Source organism: Jaculus jaculus, chromosome 6 (assembly GCF_020740685.1).
Source record: "Jaculus jaculus isolate mJacJac1 chromosome 6, mJacJac1.mat.Y.cur, whole genome shotgun sequence".
NCBI lineage: Eukaryota > Metazoa > Chordata > Mammalia > Rodentia > Dipodidae > Jaculus > Jaculus jaculus.
In genome coordinates this window covers 158,648,719-158,665,043 of record NC_059107.1, presented here as the reverse complement: position 1 = coordinate 158,665,043, position 16,325 = coordinate 158,648,719, and the positions used below count along the sequence as shown (strand labels likewise).

The 16,325-nt window shown below is 53.7% G+C and overlaps 1 protein-coding gene across 1 annotated transcript in view; it reads right to left on the bottom strand.

Annotated features, from left to right (window-relative positions):
* Zc3h7b (zinc finger CCCH-type containing 7B) overlaps positions 1-16,325 on the bottom strand; it is a 64,516-nt gene that overhangs the window by 7,618 nt on the left and 40,573 nt on the right. Inside the window, exons 6-16 of the mRNA XM_045151837.1 lie at positions 16,077-16,157; positions 14,999-15,055; positions 12,456-12,498; positions 11,711-11,901; positions 11,077-11,398; positions 10,195-10,253; positions 9,212-9,311; positions 7,993-8,154; positions 5,846-6,051; positions 4,718-4,818; positions 3,508-3,689 (exon numbers count right to left, since the gene is read on the bottom strand). Coding sequence (XP_045007772.1) covers positions 3,508-3,689; positions 4,718-4,818; positions 5,846-6,051; positions 7,993-8,154; positions 9,212-9,311; positions 10,195-10,253; positions 11,077-11,398; positions 11,711-11,901; positions 12,456-12,498; positions 14,999-15,055; positions 16,077-16,157 — 1,504 coding nt within the window. The remainder of the gene's footprint in view (positions 1-3,507; positions 3,690-4,717; positions 4,819-5,845; positions 6,052-7,992; positions 8,155-9,211; positions 9,312-10,194; positions 10,254-11,076; positions 11,399-11,710; positions 11,902-12,455; positions 12,499-14,998; positions 15,056-16,076; positions 16,158-16,325) is intronic.

Below are 16,325 nucleotides of genomic sequence, written 5' to 3'. Positions count from 1 at the left end.
TGGCCTTTCCAGCCAGATCTCCACCAGCTCAGCACTTCTTCCTCCTCTTCTCTTTCTAGTGCCTCCCCACAATTTTCTGTGTACTTGTTGCTGCTACACAGCAGCTATTCTTCAGCCGGGGTTACCTTGGACATCCAGAAATTTGCTGAGGATCCCCAGATGTGTATCCAAGACTCACCCTCCCCATGAACCTCTAGCCTACTACATCTGACTGCCTGCTCAACATTTCAGCATCTCCACTTGAAGGTCAAGAGGCAGCTTGGAACCACGCCCCACACTGAGTTCTGCTGTTACCCCACAACCCGCTCTTCCCGTGTGGCCTCCCTCTTCTCAGGACATGGGACCTCATCCGCCCAGACACTCTGCCCGTGGCGATGATCTTCAGGCCGTCTTTGTGGGCGTGTGCTCCTGTGTGGATGTGGGTGTGTGTGCATGTCGGTGGGGGGGGAGGACAACGCTGGTGGCACTGGTCTTGTCTTCCACTTTGTTTGAGGGACAGTCACTGTTACATAAGCAAGACTAACTGGCCCACGAATTTACAGGGTCCTAGTGTCTCTCCTTCCCTGGGATTACAAACACATGCACTATAGTTTGGCTTTACATGGGGACCCAGACTCTTCCTGCCACCTACACTGCCACCACTCTGGCCTGAGCTACATCTCTGGTGTCTCCGCCGCTGTCTTCACCCCTCTGTTCTCTACCCTGCAGCCGCCATGACTTGAAGAATGCTGACCAGGGCTGGGGATTTAGCTCAGAGGTAGAATCCTTGCCTGGCAAGTTCAAGGGTCTGAGTTCCGTCCTCAGCACCAGAAAAAAAAAGAAAGAAAAGAAAAATTCTGGGCTGGAGAGATCACTCAGCGGTTAAAGGTACGCTTGCCTGCAAAGCTTGAAGGCCTGGGTTCAATTCTCCAGTACCCACATAAAAGCCAGATACACTGAGTGGTGCATAAATCTAGAGTTTGCTCGTAGTGGCAAAAAGTAATCAATAACAATAATAAATAAATATTTAAAGAAAAACAACCAGGCATGGTGGTGCACACCTTTAATCCCAGCACTTGGGAGGCAGAGGTAGGAGGATAGCCATGAGTTCAAGGCCACCCTGAGACTACATAGTGAGTTCCAGGTCAGCCTAAGCTACAGTGAGACCCTACCTCAAAAAAAAAAAAAACCTCCTGGAGATGGCTCAGTGGCTAAGGCACTTGCCTGCAAAGCCTAATGACCCGGGTTTAGTTCCTCAGTGCCCACATAAAGCCAGATACACTAAGTAGTACATGCATCTGGAATTCATTTGCAGTGGCTGGAGGCCCTGGTGTGCCCATTCTCTCTCTTTCTCCTTGCAAATAAATACATATAGAAGGGGCTGGAGAGATAGTTAGTGGTTAAGGTGCTTGCCTATAAAGCCTAAAGACCCAGGTTTGATTCCCTAGTACCCACGTAAGCCAGATGTACATGGTGGCACATGTGTTTGGAGTTTGTAGTGGCTGGAGGCACTGGCCCATTCTCTCTCTATCTGCCTCTTCTCCCTCTCAAATAAATAAAAATATTTAACAAATAAAAATAAATAAATGACAAAAACAAAATTACTAAACAGGTGTGGTGGCGCTCACCTTTAATCCCAGCACTCAGGAGGCAGAGGAGGAGGATCGCCATGAGTTCAAGGCTACCCTGAGACTACATAGTGAATTCCAGGTCAGCCTGGACTAGAGTGAGACCCTACCTTGAAAAACAAAACAAACAAACAAACAAACAAAATTACTGGCATGGTGGTGGCACGCCTTTAATCCCAGCACTAGGGAGGCAGAGGTAGGAGGATCACTGTGAGTACGAGGCCAGCCTGGGACTAGAGAGTGAATTCCAGGTCAGCCCGGGCTAAAGGAAGATCTTACCTTGACAAAGCAAAAAAACAAAACAGCAACAATAACAAAAAATAAAAAAGTATATATGGTATAGCAAATCCACAAACAAGCAACAGGGCTCTTTTTTTCATTAACACATACTACATACTATACATATCTATACGTTATATGTAATTTTATTTATTTATTTACTGTGTGTACGTATCTAGTATGTGCGGTGTGTGTACGCATGTGTGTGCAAATGTGCACACCTTGTGCATATGTGTGTGGAGACCAGAGGAGGACATCGGGGTCCTTTTCTGTCACTCCCTAAGACAAAGGCTCTCACTGAACACGGGACTCCCAGTTTTTGCTTGGACTGGCTGACCAAGGGAGTCCGTCAATTCTATCTCTTCCACCTCAGTATTGGGGTTAAAGGCACCTGCAGCCATCTTTACAGTTTTTTTTTTGTTTTTTTTTTTTTGCTTGTTTGTTTTGTTTTTCAAGGTAGGATCTCACTCTAGCTCAGGCTGACCTGGAATTCACTGGCAATCCTCCTACCTCTGCCTTCTGGGTGATGGGATTAAAGGCATGCACCACCATGCCTGGCTTGAAAAATCTTTTTATTTGTCCATGTTGAGAAAGCAGGAGACAGAAAGAGAGAGAGAGGGAGACAGAGAGAGAGAGAGAATGGGCATGCCAGGGCATTCAGCCACTACAAACAAACTCCAGAAGCATGTGCCCCCTTGTGTAACTGGCTTATGTGGGTCCTGGGGAATCAAACCTGGGTCCTTTGGCTTTGCAGGCAAATGCCTTAACTTCTAAGCCATCCCTCCAGCCCCATATTTGCATTTTTTATGTGGTGCTGGGAATCGAACTTAGGTGCCGTGTCTGTGCAGTGAGCGCTCTTACCTGCGGAGCCTCATCAGTCCTGCCCCCGTGTTACGTGCTAGGGCACTCCTGGCAGCATGGTAGGTTTGCTTTATTTTCCACACAGTACTGATGTCCATGTGAAGCTAGACACCACTACTCTAAGTCATGCTGACCACCACATGTACAGTATTTTATATCCCTGACCCAATACTGCCAATGCAGTTATGACAGATAGTGCAGAGAAACATGCATCCTGTGTCAGGGGGAACACAGGACTCATCTCCCTTCTATGGAATGCCTATCTTGCCCCATATGTCAAGGTAATTTCCTGGAGCAAGGGCTTCCATTAGTCCTGCAACACAGGGAAGGAGCTCAGTCAACCTGTTAGATGGGCGTCTAAACATCTGTAAACCTATAAGATACGGACCAGCATTACCACTTGCCAGATGAACAGATGAAGGCTCAGGGTAGGGGAAGTGACTTGCTAATCGTCACCTAGGTGGCAGGTGGACTGGGCCTGGGTCTACTGGGCTCTGCAGCCCTGTCGGAACTGCTGTCCCCACACCTCTGTACACGCTGACAGAACCTGGATGTGGACAGACCCAGTCTCCACGATTAGCCGTTCCCTGCGAGCAGTGTTCCCCTCCTCTGTGATGTTCAGAGTGCACCAGCTCCTCCAGAGAGTTCCCAGGAGCCACCCGCCTCTGAACTCACCAGAGGTCCCCTCCTATTGGCTACTGGGCCCTGGCCCGTCCACTCCTAGTCAATTCTGTGCCCACTCAGCCTGCCTGCCCCTCACCTGAGTACTGCTGCAGTAGCCAGACCTTGAGCTCGATGAAACTGTGGGCGAAGTGGCAGCTGTCCTCCCGCAGGCAGCCGTAGCGCACCTCGTGACGACACACATCAAACTGGAAGTGCTCCTGGAACTGGCGGATCTTGGAGTACTTGAGGGAGGTGGAGCGGACGATGTGCACCAGGCACCTGGGGGGAGGTGCGGTGGGCATGAGGCAGACTCTGGTCCCCACCACCCTCCACCTGCACAGTGGGGCAGCCTGCCCAGTGCCAAGCAAGCCGGAGGAGAGAACCATCTTCCTGGGATGAACAAGTAGGCAAGTGGTGGAGGGAGGTTCTGGGCTCCAGTCTTGGTTCTGCTTTATTAATGCCCCCTCACGGGGCCCCCACAGTTTGGAGCTGCCCCCAAGCACAGAACTCCAGACTCCACACATCACCAGGCTGGGAGAGTGCCCATAGGTAGAAGGGATGTTTCCCTCTTGGTGTCTCAGAGCTGGCCATGTAGCCAGGGAAATGATGAGGAAGCCCTTCTGCCTGGCCAGAGACCAGTGACCCTTGTCACAAACTCCAGGTGTGATCAGCATCACTTTCAGGGAGGAGGAACGCAAGGCATCAGCGGCCAGTGCTGCAGCACACAACTGTCCCCTGGGATTTGGCCTGTGTCACCCCAGGACACGATTCCACCACCCACCCGCAGAACTCAGGAGAGCCACAGGGAATAAACGTGCTGGTGCCAACTCAATCCAGCGCCTCCAATTCCCAACCCAGTGCTGGCTGGGAATGAGAGTCAACTACAGTGCTGTCTCGGCTTCCTCTTCCCCAGAAGCCCCGAGATCTTTAAATAATACTCAAGACAATGCTTGGAACATAGTACACAGAATTCTAGGGCTGGAGAGATGGCTTAGCGGTTAAGGCACTTTGCCTAGAAGCCTAAGGACCCAGGTTTGATTCCCTAGTATCCATGTAAGCCAGAGGCACATGGTGGCACATGTGTCTGGCTAGACGCTCTGGCATGCCCATTCTCTCTCTCTCTCTTTCCCGTTCATTAATAAATCATAAAAAAGTTTTTTTTTTAAAGAATAAGAAATGGGGTTCTAGTCCCTTCAGATGGAGACTGCCTGGACACCCTCAGTAGCTCTTTAGCCTCAGCCTCTCCCCTGCCATCCAGGCTGCCCCAGGGAGCCTCTCCACCGCCCCCAGCCCCAGGGCTCACTCACTTGTTGTTGTCGAAGCTGTGCTTGGCAGCCAGGTTGGAGCAGACAGACGGAGAGTCCTTGGTGCCTTTGCTGATGATCCGAGGCTTACTGTCAAAGCAGATCTGCCCAGGGAGGGGATGGGCTGGGACCCCACAAGGCCATCTGGGGAGAACATGATCTAGAACCCTGTATGGCCACCCAGGGAAGGGGTCCCTGTAAGCCCTGCCCTAGGTTGGAGGAATACAGAAGAGCATCCTACACTCTGTGACCCGTGCCTCTGGCTCTAGCTCTGATGACCTGAGCCTTGCCTCCCCCCTTCTAGCTCTCTGATCCCTCCACTCCAAATGCCTGGGACAAGGGTTGCCCTGTACCTCTTAGCCTCAACTACAAACTGGGATAACCACACCTGCTTTGTCCCACAGGGTCACTGTGCAGGTCAAAAAGAAGACAAAGTGCTGGAGAGACGGCTTAGCAGTTAAGGCGCTTGCCTGCAAAGCCAAAGGACCCAGGTTTAATTCCCTAGGACCCACGTAAACCAGATGCACAAGGTGGTGCACACATCTGGAGTTCATTTGCAGTGGCTGGAGGCCTTGGTGTGCCCATATTCATTCTCTCTCTCTCTCCTTCTTTCTACATCTCTCAAATAAATATCTAAATAATAAAAATTTAAAAATTCTAAAAAGAAGATACAAAGGCACTTAGATGCCTGCTCCCAGCGGCGAGCTGTAATTCTCAGGCCAACTGCTCCCTCAGGGGAACTAGCACAAGCCCACCTGCTCTAAGGGTCAGCAGATCAAGGTGGGCTGAACCTTACCAACTCCCCACCCAAACATCCACACCCTAACCTAGTCTGGTCTGGAACTCACTATGGAGTCTCAGGGTGCCTGGAACTCACAGCAATCCTCCTACCTCTGCCTCCCAAGTGCTGGGATTAAAGGCACGCACCACCACGCACAGCTAACTCTTTCTTTTTAGCCTCAGTTTCCACCTTTGCAAAATGAGAGGCACGACCTGAGTTCTAGTGAAAAGGGATGTTCAGGGCCCAACTTTCGCATTCTAGGGAATCCAGCAGTTGTAACATCAGGCCTCCCACACCCCACGACAGCCAGTGCCCGGGACCATGAGGGATGCAGTGGGGTAGGTGGGTACCTCACAAAGGAAGGTAAAGATGCCCTGGTGCTCCTTGAGGAGCTTGGCGATGGTGAGGCTGCCACGCTTAACACCCCCCAGAGGGTCAAAGAGCAGGTCACGGTTAAGGGTGCCCTTCCGCTCCTCCGTCCACACGTCAATCTCCTCCTGATGGTAGGCGAAGGTGCAGTTATCTCCGTACTTACAGTCCTGCTTGTTCATCATGTCTGCAAAGAGGCAACAGGACACACGTTCTGCCCCGCCCGCCATTAGCCTACTGTGGCCAGCAGGTCTGAGTGCCATCAGGGGTAGTACCCTCCCTTGAGAACACGTCTCCAAACACCAGGCCCAGGCCCCTCTACGCTCAGCATCTGCAGGGTCCAGTCACACTCCTGCCAATAAGTGGCTGCCTTATACAGACCAAGCACGACAAAAAAGTACTAAGTAAGCCTCTACATAAAACAAATAAATAAGAGTTCTTTTAAAAAATGATTACTCAAGGCCAAGTGTGGTGGCACATGCCTTTGATCCCAGCTCTTGGGAGGCAGAGGTAGGAGGATCACCATGAGTTTGAGGCCACCCTGATATTACATAGTAAATTCCAGGTCAGTCTGAGCTAGAGTGAAACCAAAAAAAAACAAACACTAGGGGCTGGGGGCTACTTTCTAAGCCTTAGTCCTTCTCTGTGAGCAGAGGAAACAGTTAAATAACAGATCATTCTTTTTTATTATTATTAATTTATTTTTTTATTTGAGAGAGATACAGAGAGACAGAAAATGGGCACGCCAGGGTCTCCAGCCACTGCAAATGAATTTCAGATGTATGCGCCAGCTTGTGCATCTGGCTTATGTGGGTCCTGAGGAATCGAACCTAGGTCCTTTGGCTTTGCAGGCAAGCACCTTAACTGCTAAGCCATCTCCTCAGCCCCATAACAGGTCATTCTTGAGGCCATGGAGGTTAGAGAACAGGAAGCAAGTTCAGACCCTAAATATTTGCTTTCCTGGGTAGGCTCTCTTCTCTCTTTTTCCTTCTTTTTTTTTCCCCTCCTTTTTTTTTTTTTTTTTTTCAGGGTAGGGTCTCGCTCTGCCTAAGCTGACCTGGAATTCACTATGTAGTCCCAGGCTGGTCTTAAACTCACAGCAATCCTCCTACCTCTGCCTCCCAAAATGCTGGGATAAAAGGTGTGTGCCACCACAACCAGCTTTTCTCCTTTCTAAGTCTACCTCTTCCCAACCTCTGCCAGGCTCCAGGCACAAGGACACATGCTGAAGACCCAGGGGAGTGAGCTGCGTCCTGGGGTGCAGAGGCGTGCGCATGGGGGTGGTGCAGGGAAGACCACGTTGCCAGGCCTGCAGGCTCAAATGGCGCAGCATGTGCTATGTGAGAGATGGTTGTGAGAGATGGTTCAGTGTGCTTGGGGAGTGGGTAGGGCAGAGAGTGAAGAGGTGGGTGTGGGCATCTACAGATCTTGTTTAATTTAGAATTCATCTCACTGGCCACGAGCAGGGCTCCTGAGAAGAGAATGAGCTGTTCCCGAAGGCCTAAGTGGGCAGTGCCACGGGCTAAGTGAAGGGGCAAAGGCAGAGCCTGGGGCGGACTCTCTCAAGGCCTCAGTTTCCTCATCTGGAGCTGTGAGGATGTGTGGAGGTAAGTGATAAAGGCTGTCCTCTTAAGTGCTTTATACATATATATGTATATATATATATATATATATATATATATATATTTTTTTTTTTTTTTTTTTTTTTTTTCTTTTTGGTTTTTCGAGGTAGGGTCTCACTCTAGTCCAGGCTGACCTGGAACTCACTATGCAGTCTCAGGGTGGCCTCAAACTCTCGGTGATCCTACCTGGAGATTCGAACAAGCACTCTTAGGCTTTGCCAGGCAAGCGCCGTAACTGCTAAACCACTTCTCCAGCTCAGTCTCTGCAAATCGTACAAGCAAGAGTGGAGGCTACCGTGGACTCCCGCTCCACAGGGCACCCTGCGTGTGTCCCCTCTCTTTGGGGAAGACGCTCATTCTGACGGGAGATCTGTCGCCACTGGCCCCAGGGATCTCAGATCCTGTACCCCCTCATCCACTCTGTGGCCACGAAGGCCTCAGCGGCTTTATGCACGCGCGGGAGGCGCTGGTCCCTGGCTGGACCAGGCTGGCTAGAGCCCACTCACCTTTGCACAGGTAGTAGGAGCCTACGAAGCTGGTTTTGGTGGGCCGCGGCCGGATGCGCTTCCAGCTCGGGTCCTCAGAGCTGCGGAGCCGGCCGAGGAGGGTGTCGCGCTTGCACCTGTGCTCCAGGCCCTCGCGGTACGTGTAGTCGCCGGCCCTGGGGCCTGTGGGCAGGGCGTGCAGGGCTGTGAGGCTGGCGCGGGGAGGGAACTAGAAAACCCGCATGCCCTCATTTAGGCCTCGGCAGCTCCCACCGCACCTCCCCCGCTCGGTGCCTGCAGGGGAGAGTTCTGGGGAAGGCCTCCAAAGAGCCCGCCAACCGAAGGCCCTGACAGGGCCTGATCGGTGCCATAAACCTTCCCATGTCAGTGTTTCTCTAGAAAGAACTGTGGGCGCCGGAGAGATGGCTTAGTGGTTTAGGTGCTTGCCTGCGAAGCCTAATTGTTTCTCTACCAGGATCGATTCTCCAGGCCCCAAGTTAGCCAGATGCACATGGCGGCGCATGCATCTGGAGTTCATTTGCAATGGCTACAGGCCCTGGTGCACCCATTCTCTCCCTCTCTTGCTCTTTTTCTCCCTCTCACTGTCTCTAATAAATAAATAAATAAACATAAAGGGCTGCAAAGATGGCTTAGTGGTTACGGTGCTTGCCTGCAAAGCCAAAGGACCCAGGTTCAACTCCCCAGGACCCACGTAAGCCAGATGCATAAGGGGGTACATGCATCTGGAGTTCATTTGCAGTGGGCTAGAGGCCCTGGAACGCCCATTCTCTCTCTCTCTTTCTCTCTCTCTACTTGCCTATTTCTGTATCTTTCTCTATCTCTCAAATAAATAAATAAAAATGAAATGTAAAAAAAAACTTTATTTTGAAAAAAGAAAGAGCCGGGCGTGGTGGCGCACACCTTTAATCCCAGCACTCGGGAGGCAGAGGTAGGAGGATTGCCATGAGTTCGAGACCAGCCTGAGAATCCATAGTGAATTCCAGGTCAGCCTGGGCTAGTGTGAGACCCTACCTCAAAAAAAAATCAAAAAACCAAAAAAGAAAGAAAGAAAAAGAAAAAAGAAAGAATTGTGAGGACAGTGCCTGGCAGAGGGCAGGCCCCGACCGTGCCCACCCCTTCCCTTCCTGCCCTGGAGGGGCTTGTCTTCATTCTGGACTCCCGTGTTCCTGAGATTCCTGGCATCTCTGGGACACAGGGACGCTGCTCTGTGGGGTGTTACCTGTCTTGGGGTAGCACAGCTGGCAGGCCTGCTTGAACTCGTGGGTGGCAGCCAGGGGGTTCTTGATGAGCAAGGCGGTGTTGGGCATGGAGGGCTCTGGCTGTAACAGGAGGAAGTTGGCCACCTTAGGCCCAGGTGATACCTGGGACCACTGGGGTCAGCCCGGGCAGCAGAGTTAGTGGTGTTCTTTGACCCCTCCCATCCTACACAAAGCCGAACAGTAGCCCAGGGCCTCCTCCTTCCTCCAGCCTCCCAGCCCTTGTACTGTGGCCCAACAGCTCGGAACACAAGGATCAACCTCCGAAGCCTTTGAGCTGCTGTGAGGCAGTGACAGTGGTACTGGCCCAGAACTTTCCCTTGAGTGAAAGGTCAGCTTGAAATTAGAGAAACAGCAGTGGCCTTGATGGAGGGCTCTGCCCACACCCTCCCCAAGTGTTCCTGCCATCAACGGACAGGGAGGAAAACAAGAGTCAGAGAGTTGGCAACTTCACAGGACCACACGGGAGTCCAAGCTGAGGTCCTTGTGCAGGCAGGCCGCTCTTCAACTCGGCCAGGCTGAGACTCAAAACCAGGGATGTAAGTGACATTTAGGGCCATTGAGCCTTGTTCCCTTCTAAAACACAGGGTGTGGGGGAGGCTGGAGAGATGGCTTAGCAGTTAAGGCGTTTGCCTGCAAAGCCAAAGGACTTTGGTTCGATTCTCCGGGACCCAGGTAAGCCAGATGTACAAAGAGGCACTTGCATCTGGAGTTTGTTTGCAGGTGGGGGAGTGTCCTGTGTGTGCCCCCCACCCCCTGCATGGAGCCAGTGGAGAGGGGCCAGGAGGCCATTAGGTCTCCATCCATTTGAAGGCCATCCCTTCCTGGAGGACAGAGTGCCTCTCCATTCAGAGAGGCCCCTTCTATCCTTGGGCCCACCGCCCTTCCCCCATAACCGCAGGAAATACAAAGAGCGCAGCGTGGAAGGCTCACTTCAGCTACTCACCGAGGGGGCTGGTTTCTGAGCACTGCTCGGGGGACGGTGGTCCTGTGAGCTGCTCTCCTCTGGGCACAGAGAAGACACAGCCGTCAAATGCTCTGACACAGAAGCATGAGGGCCCTTCCTGCGGTCTCTCCTGTGCTTCTAAGTCAAAGAAGCTCTGCAGGCCCTTCTTCATCTATTTCCAAGGCTATAGCCTTGGACAAAGAGGCTGCGGCCTCAGTAAGTCCACCTCCTGCATAAGCCTTCTGAGGCCCTACTACCCTGAGAGGAAGGCCAAGCTAAGCATTTAGCTCACAGCTCCTCAGACCCTACCCCACCCTACCCCCGCTGCTCTGTCATCCGCAGCCCCTGACCCTCCACCGTGCAGATCCTGGACCTCTGCTTCCTCCACCTGGTTCATGAACTTCACCTCCAAGACCGGCCCAGCTCTATTGCTTCCTCCAGGACCAGGAGGAATCCTGTCTCCTCTCCACCCCTGCCATCTCAGGCCTGGCTCCTTCCGTCCTGAGTGCCTGAGGCTATATTTCCAAAAGCCAACCCTACCACAGCCTGGCCAGTTTCTTCTCAAGGCCCCTGATGATTCCCAGCCCTGATGGGTGCTGAGGGACCTATGGTCCTGCACCCTGCCTGGGGTCCAGGGCTCTGGAGGGCTGGGCAGACAGTGCTAGGCCGGGCCCCAGTACAGCTTCGCTGTTTGAACTAGAATGGCATCTCCGGCCTGAGGCTCAGCTCCAACTGCGCCGAGCAGAGACAGAGCATGCAGTGGCCAGACTGCGCGGGCGTGAGGACCTGGGCCTGGACAGCGCGGAGCCAGACACCAGAGACTCGGCAGCACCTTGTACGCTGCCAAGGGGCACGGGGAGAATGTGCCCACTCAGGCCTCACCTATGAAGGAGTCAGACTTGTCTAGGGAGCCTCGGGCCGACCCAAAGCTGTCGAGGGCGTCTAGCCGGGTCTCAGAGTATGGCAGCAGGTCCAGGGGGTCCAGTGTGGGGCCGGGGGGGTCGAGGGCATCCAGCACAGAAGCAGCCAGCTTCTTGGAGGGGTCCATGACGAGGCCAAAGGAAGCAGGAGGCAGTGGGCTGGACACGGGGATGGAGCCACCCACTACAGGTGGTAGCAGTGGGGTCCCGCCAGGGAACACAGGGATCAGCTGGGGCAACTCACTAGGCACGCCGCTACCAGGCAGGCCACCCTGGACCAGAGACTGTGAGGTGAGCACAAAGCCATGGGTCAGGAGAGACTGACCGCCCAGCCCTGGGCAGCCTGGGGCGCTGCAGGAAGCAAGCCACTACTCCACTCCAGCGTGGACTCAACTGCCCAGGAGGGGAGCCACTCTCTCACACCTTCTGGGAGTCTGCCCTACAGCTCTATTTCTATCTTGGCAAATCCCTTCCATGGTCTCTACTTCTCCAGCCGTGACACGGGGATGGAGGGTTCCCTCCCGTCCTTGTGGCACACTGGGGTCCCAAGTGGGAGACCGATTCAAGGTCAGCAGGGGGCCAGTGGCATGGCTCACCAGTGAGTCTAGCAGGCTGTCCAGCTCTGGACCAAAGACATCCCCATCTGAAAAGTCATCCAGGCTCTCGGTGCTGGGCAGTACTCGGCTGCCGTCCAGGGGGGCCAGCAGGTCCAGAACATGAGGGAACAGGGGCATTGTGGGAGTGGAGGGGAGCAGGGCCGGGGAGCCTCGCAGGTCCACACAGCAGTCTGTGGAGGGGGGAGCTCAGTAGCTGCAGGGGTACTTTGTGGGACTAGAGGAGGAGTCCCAGGGCCTGGAGCACTTAGCCAACACCTTCCTTCTTCCCCAGCTCTGCCAGGGACCCCGTTTCACTATCTCTGTCCTCCACAACAGTGGCTCTAAGGTGGTCAAGGAAGAGGAGGGGTCCTGATGGCCCTATCCCCACCAAACACCCACCATCCACCAGCACCTTTCTCTAGGGTAAGCGTGCCTTCTTCAAGGGACACTTATAAGATGTAACCCTTCCTGGAAGCCAATGAGGAGGGGGAAGGAAAGGAAGACTTTGAAAGAAGTGGATGCCTGAGAGGGTGAGGCATGGCTGAGGGACAGGGTCCTCACGGGGCAACTCTCTCCCAGCTCCAAAGGGGAGGGATGGATTCCTTCCCCTCTTGCCTGTCAGGAAACTGTCTACAGGGCTGGAATGACAAGTCTGACTCCTCTGACCTTCTGGGACCTTAGGGTGAGGGGCTGAGAACTTCCTGGGATCACAGGCCCACCCTGTCCTCTCCACCAGGGACACTACCTGTTTCGATGTCATCTATAGATCCCAGTCCATTAGAAGTTCCCTGCAGACAGGAAGAACATCGATGTGTTGGTCAAGCAGGGGACATGGGACGGCTAGGCCAGGGTGCCCAGCAGAATTCACTCACACATGGCTGTAGTGATGGTCACTTGCTTAGGAGCACCACAGGTGCCCAGGATGGATACGAAACACCTACCACACATTCAGGCAGGCACAGGCAAGGGGGTGGGATGGAGGGTCAGACCAGCCTGGTACATGTACTTTGGGGCAACAGAGGCCTCAGGAAGTGACATACCTTTGGGCTTCAGTTTCCCCCACTGAAAAAGGGTAGGGTCCGCACCCTCAGGAGGTGGCAAGGATTTTACCAAGCCCTCCACATCACATGACAGAGGGTTTACAGTTCAAAGAAACAGTGTTTCCTCCTCCAGGCTCAGGCCCAGGCCCATAGGAAGCAGAAAAGAGGGAATCCTTCAAGGTGGAGTGGCCCTGGCCTTAAGCTGCAGTGAGGCAAGGGGGGATAGCTAGGCCTCAGCTTGCTTTCTGGTCTAGCTTGGCTCTCACTCTCTCTGGGTCTGTTTCCTCATTTATCAAATGGGACACACCCAGCACTGCCTGGAACTGTTATGGGGTCTCAGAGCCCTGCCTGGCACACAGGAAGCATTCCGTTTATTAGCAGCATCACGTGTATGCGAACCACCAGGAGGCTGACTCAGTCATGTTCCTTTACCAGCCTCCAGCCCCAGTTACAAGGGACACAATTCATTCCTCTATCCTGAACACCCTCTATTTTTCTGAGTCCTTAACAGCCCAACAGAAATCATGCCTGCCAGGCTGAAGAGATGGCTTAGTGCTTATCAAAGGACCCAGGTTCAGTTCCCCAGTACCCACATAAAAAGCCAGATGTACAAGGTGGCACATGTTTCTGAAGTTTGTTTGCAGTGACTAGAGGCCCTGGAGTGACCATTGTCATTCTCTCTATATCTGCTTCTTTCCCTCTCTCTCTCTATCAAATAAGTAAATTAAAAAAAATTTAATTAAAAAAAAAAAGCTTTAAAGAAATCATGCTTGCCTCGTGAGGCCCTGCCTCCTCCATGTCCCCACTAAGGGCAGCGAAGGCTCACGTGCCTAATATGAGCCGCACTCTGCCAGGGGCCCGCAGTAGCAATAATGGTAGCATAATGTAACCAGCTGGCCTCACGCTAGGTCTGAGGCCAGCCAGCCCTGCACTCTCTGTGGCGTTTAGCCCTTGGCCCCAGAAAGGTGTTGTCACACAGGACAGGTGTCGGTCAAGCCTGCTGCTCACCGGTCGGAACAGGACTGACCAGGGCAGCCCTGACTCTGCCAGCTGGGTGTGGGCCCTCTCCCAGCCCCAGCCTCTCCGTGAACTCAGAGCAAATCACGCCTTGTCCCTGGGTGTTTGTCCATCACATATAAGCTGCACAGACCAAGGCTGTGAGGCTGGGTCAAACCCCAGAGCTGCTTTCCTCACAGGACACTTAGCAAAGGTTTGAGGGGAGCATGAAGAGACACCGGATGAGCTGCTCCAAGAACAGCCATGGTTCTCTGCTCAGTGCTGCCCACACTCTAGGGGCAAAGTCACCTCCCAGCCGGACTGTCTAGGCTCTCCTCCCTGTCCTTTTGCCCAGGCCCCGTATGCTGGTTAGCGTTCGCTGAGCAACTATTTACGGAAGCCGAGGGGTGGTGGCTATTTCAGAAACAGGCTGGGTTAGGATTTGACCCGCATCGCACCGGGCTGCAGAGTCCAGGCCCCTCTGAAGGCCATGGTGAGGAAGAGGGCCTGCAGGCCGGGGCATGGCCCTTCCTCTCCTGACTCCAGTTCTCTGCTGTTCCTCTATGACCCTCTTCCCTTTTCCCCCGGGGGAAGCCTGCTCGCCTGGCTCCGTGAAGCGCTCCAGCAAGGCTGCTTGTTTCCTGTCTCGAGAACGGCCCTCCTGCATCCTGCTTGCTGCGGGGGGGGCTCCTGCGCCAACACTGCGCCCTGGAGACCCCCGCTTACCTCTTGCACCACAACAGCTCCTCGAGGCCACAGCCTGGGCCGCGCTCTTCGAGGCACACATGTGGCGTAGTCAGCCGGTCAGATAAATGACTCGAATGCCAGGGAACCCTGCAGTCCACGCTCGCACTACTGAGACTGTGCATGGACTACAGAGTGCCGGGGCCCTGCCTGGACACCACCCAGTGCCTATGTGTCCTCGAGTCCCTATGGGTGTTGCACTGAGGTCTCCCCTCTGCGGGACTTCCACTCTGTTTGGGCTTCTCAAAGACCTCAGTGACTGTGACCAGCCATGAGCTCTGTGGCTATGCCTGGGGGAAGGAGATAGGTGTAGGTGAACGGCGTGACAGGGCCATCAGGCCTAGAGTCAGCCTGGTGCCCTTCGTGGTCCACTGGCTACAGATCATCAGGACGCCACACTGCCTGGGGTCATCTAAACCCCGGAGGGAATACCCAGAGCTCTTAGGACAACACGATAGATTGTTAGGATAACTGGGAAAGGTTTGGGGTCCCAGCACCCCCATCCTACCTGATCTGCCACACCTGCCATGGTGCCATTACTAAGCAGAGAAAAAGTTTCCAATTCCTGCCAGGGATGAGAGAGGGGTAGAAAGAGATCAAGATTACAAGAAAAAAAAAAAAAAAAAGCCAGGAGTGAGACCCTACCTCAACAAAACAAACAAACAAACAAACAAACAAACAAACAAACAGCTGGGCTTGGTGGCACATGCCTTTAATCCCAGCACTTCGGAGGCTGAGGTAGGATTGCCATGAGTTCGAGGCCACCCTGAGGCTACATAGTCATGCTTGGCTAGAGCAAGAAAAAAAAAAAAAAAAAAAAAGGAACGTCAGCATTCCCCAAGCCAGGGCAACGGAGAGGCCCTGACCCCAACTGCGGGGTCTCCAGTGCCACCTTAGGCTCCCTGTCCCAGGCCTACAGCCACCCCCTGCTCTGGCTCCCAAGGCCAGATTGGCTGTTTTCTTCTTCCCTCTACCTGGGCAAAGGACCTAAACATAAATAAATACTCCTGCTGCATGCCAGGCACCACGTCCTGTGTTCTCTCATATCGGTTCTGCCATGAGCCCTCTGATGTGGGCACGATGACCCCTGTCTTCTAGATGCAGGAGACGAGGTACAAGCACATACTGCCCTCTGTGAGGTCACGGCAGAGACTCGAGTCCTACATGCTCCCTGCACGCAGCTTTGAGGCCCGCGGTAGTTGCCAAATGAGTAGATGTGGATTGAAGCGGGCCAAAAAGATAGCACTGTTCTCAACAGGCACCGCAAGAGGTCATTTACGAACACAAAGCTGAAAGACACCAGTGTCAACTTGGGCCACGTCCAGGGTGGTTAGAGTTGGCCAGGGCAGGGAGGTGGCATGTTTTAACAGCTGCTGTCTAAGGCGAGCTGGGAGCTCGGGCTGTTCTCTCCTCTTCCACGAGGTCCGGCTACTCATTCCAGGCTGGCAGCCAACAGGGAGGGAAGATCCTCTGCTCTCATTTCCTCTGTCCAGGCTCAGCCCTGGCTACCTCACCCAGGATCCCAATCCCGCCTAGAGCCTCCTTCACCCCCTTCTCTGCCCCGATCCCAGGGCCCACCTACCTACCTGGGGCCTCTTATAAGCCTTCCGCACCCGCAGCCCAAGCTTCTGAGCCAGCTCCTGACCCAACTGTGTGACACTTTCATCCTGGAAAAGGCAAGACATGGGGTCAGAGATAGCAATGGGTTAGACTGCCCAGGCCTAGAGCTGTGCTCATGGATGCCCTGTGTGGTCCTGAAAGCACAGCCGCGGTCAGCCCTGATTACAGGCAGGAAAGGGAGGCCCTATATGGTGACACTGGCTTTGCTCTCCTTT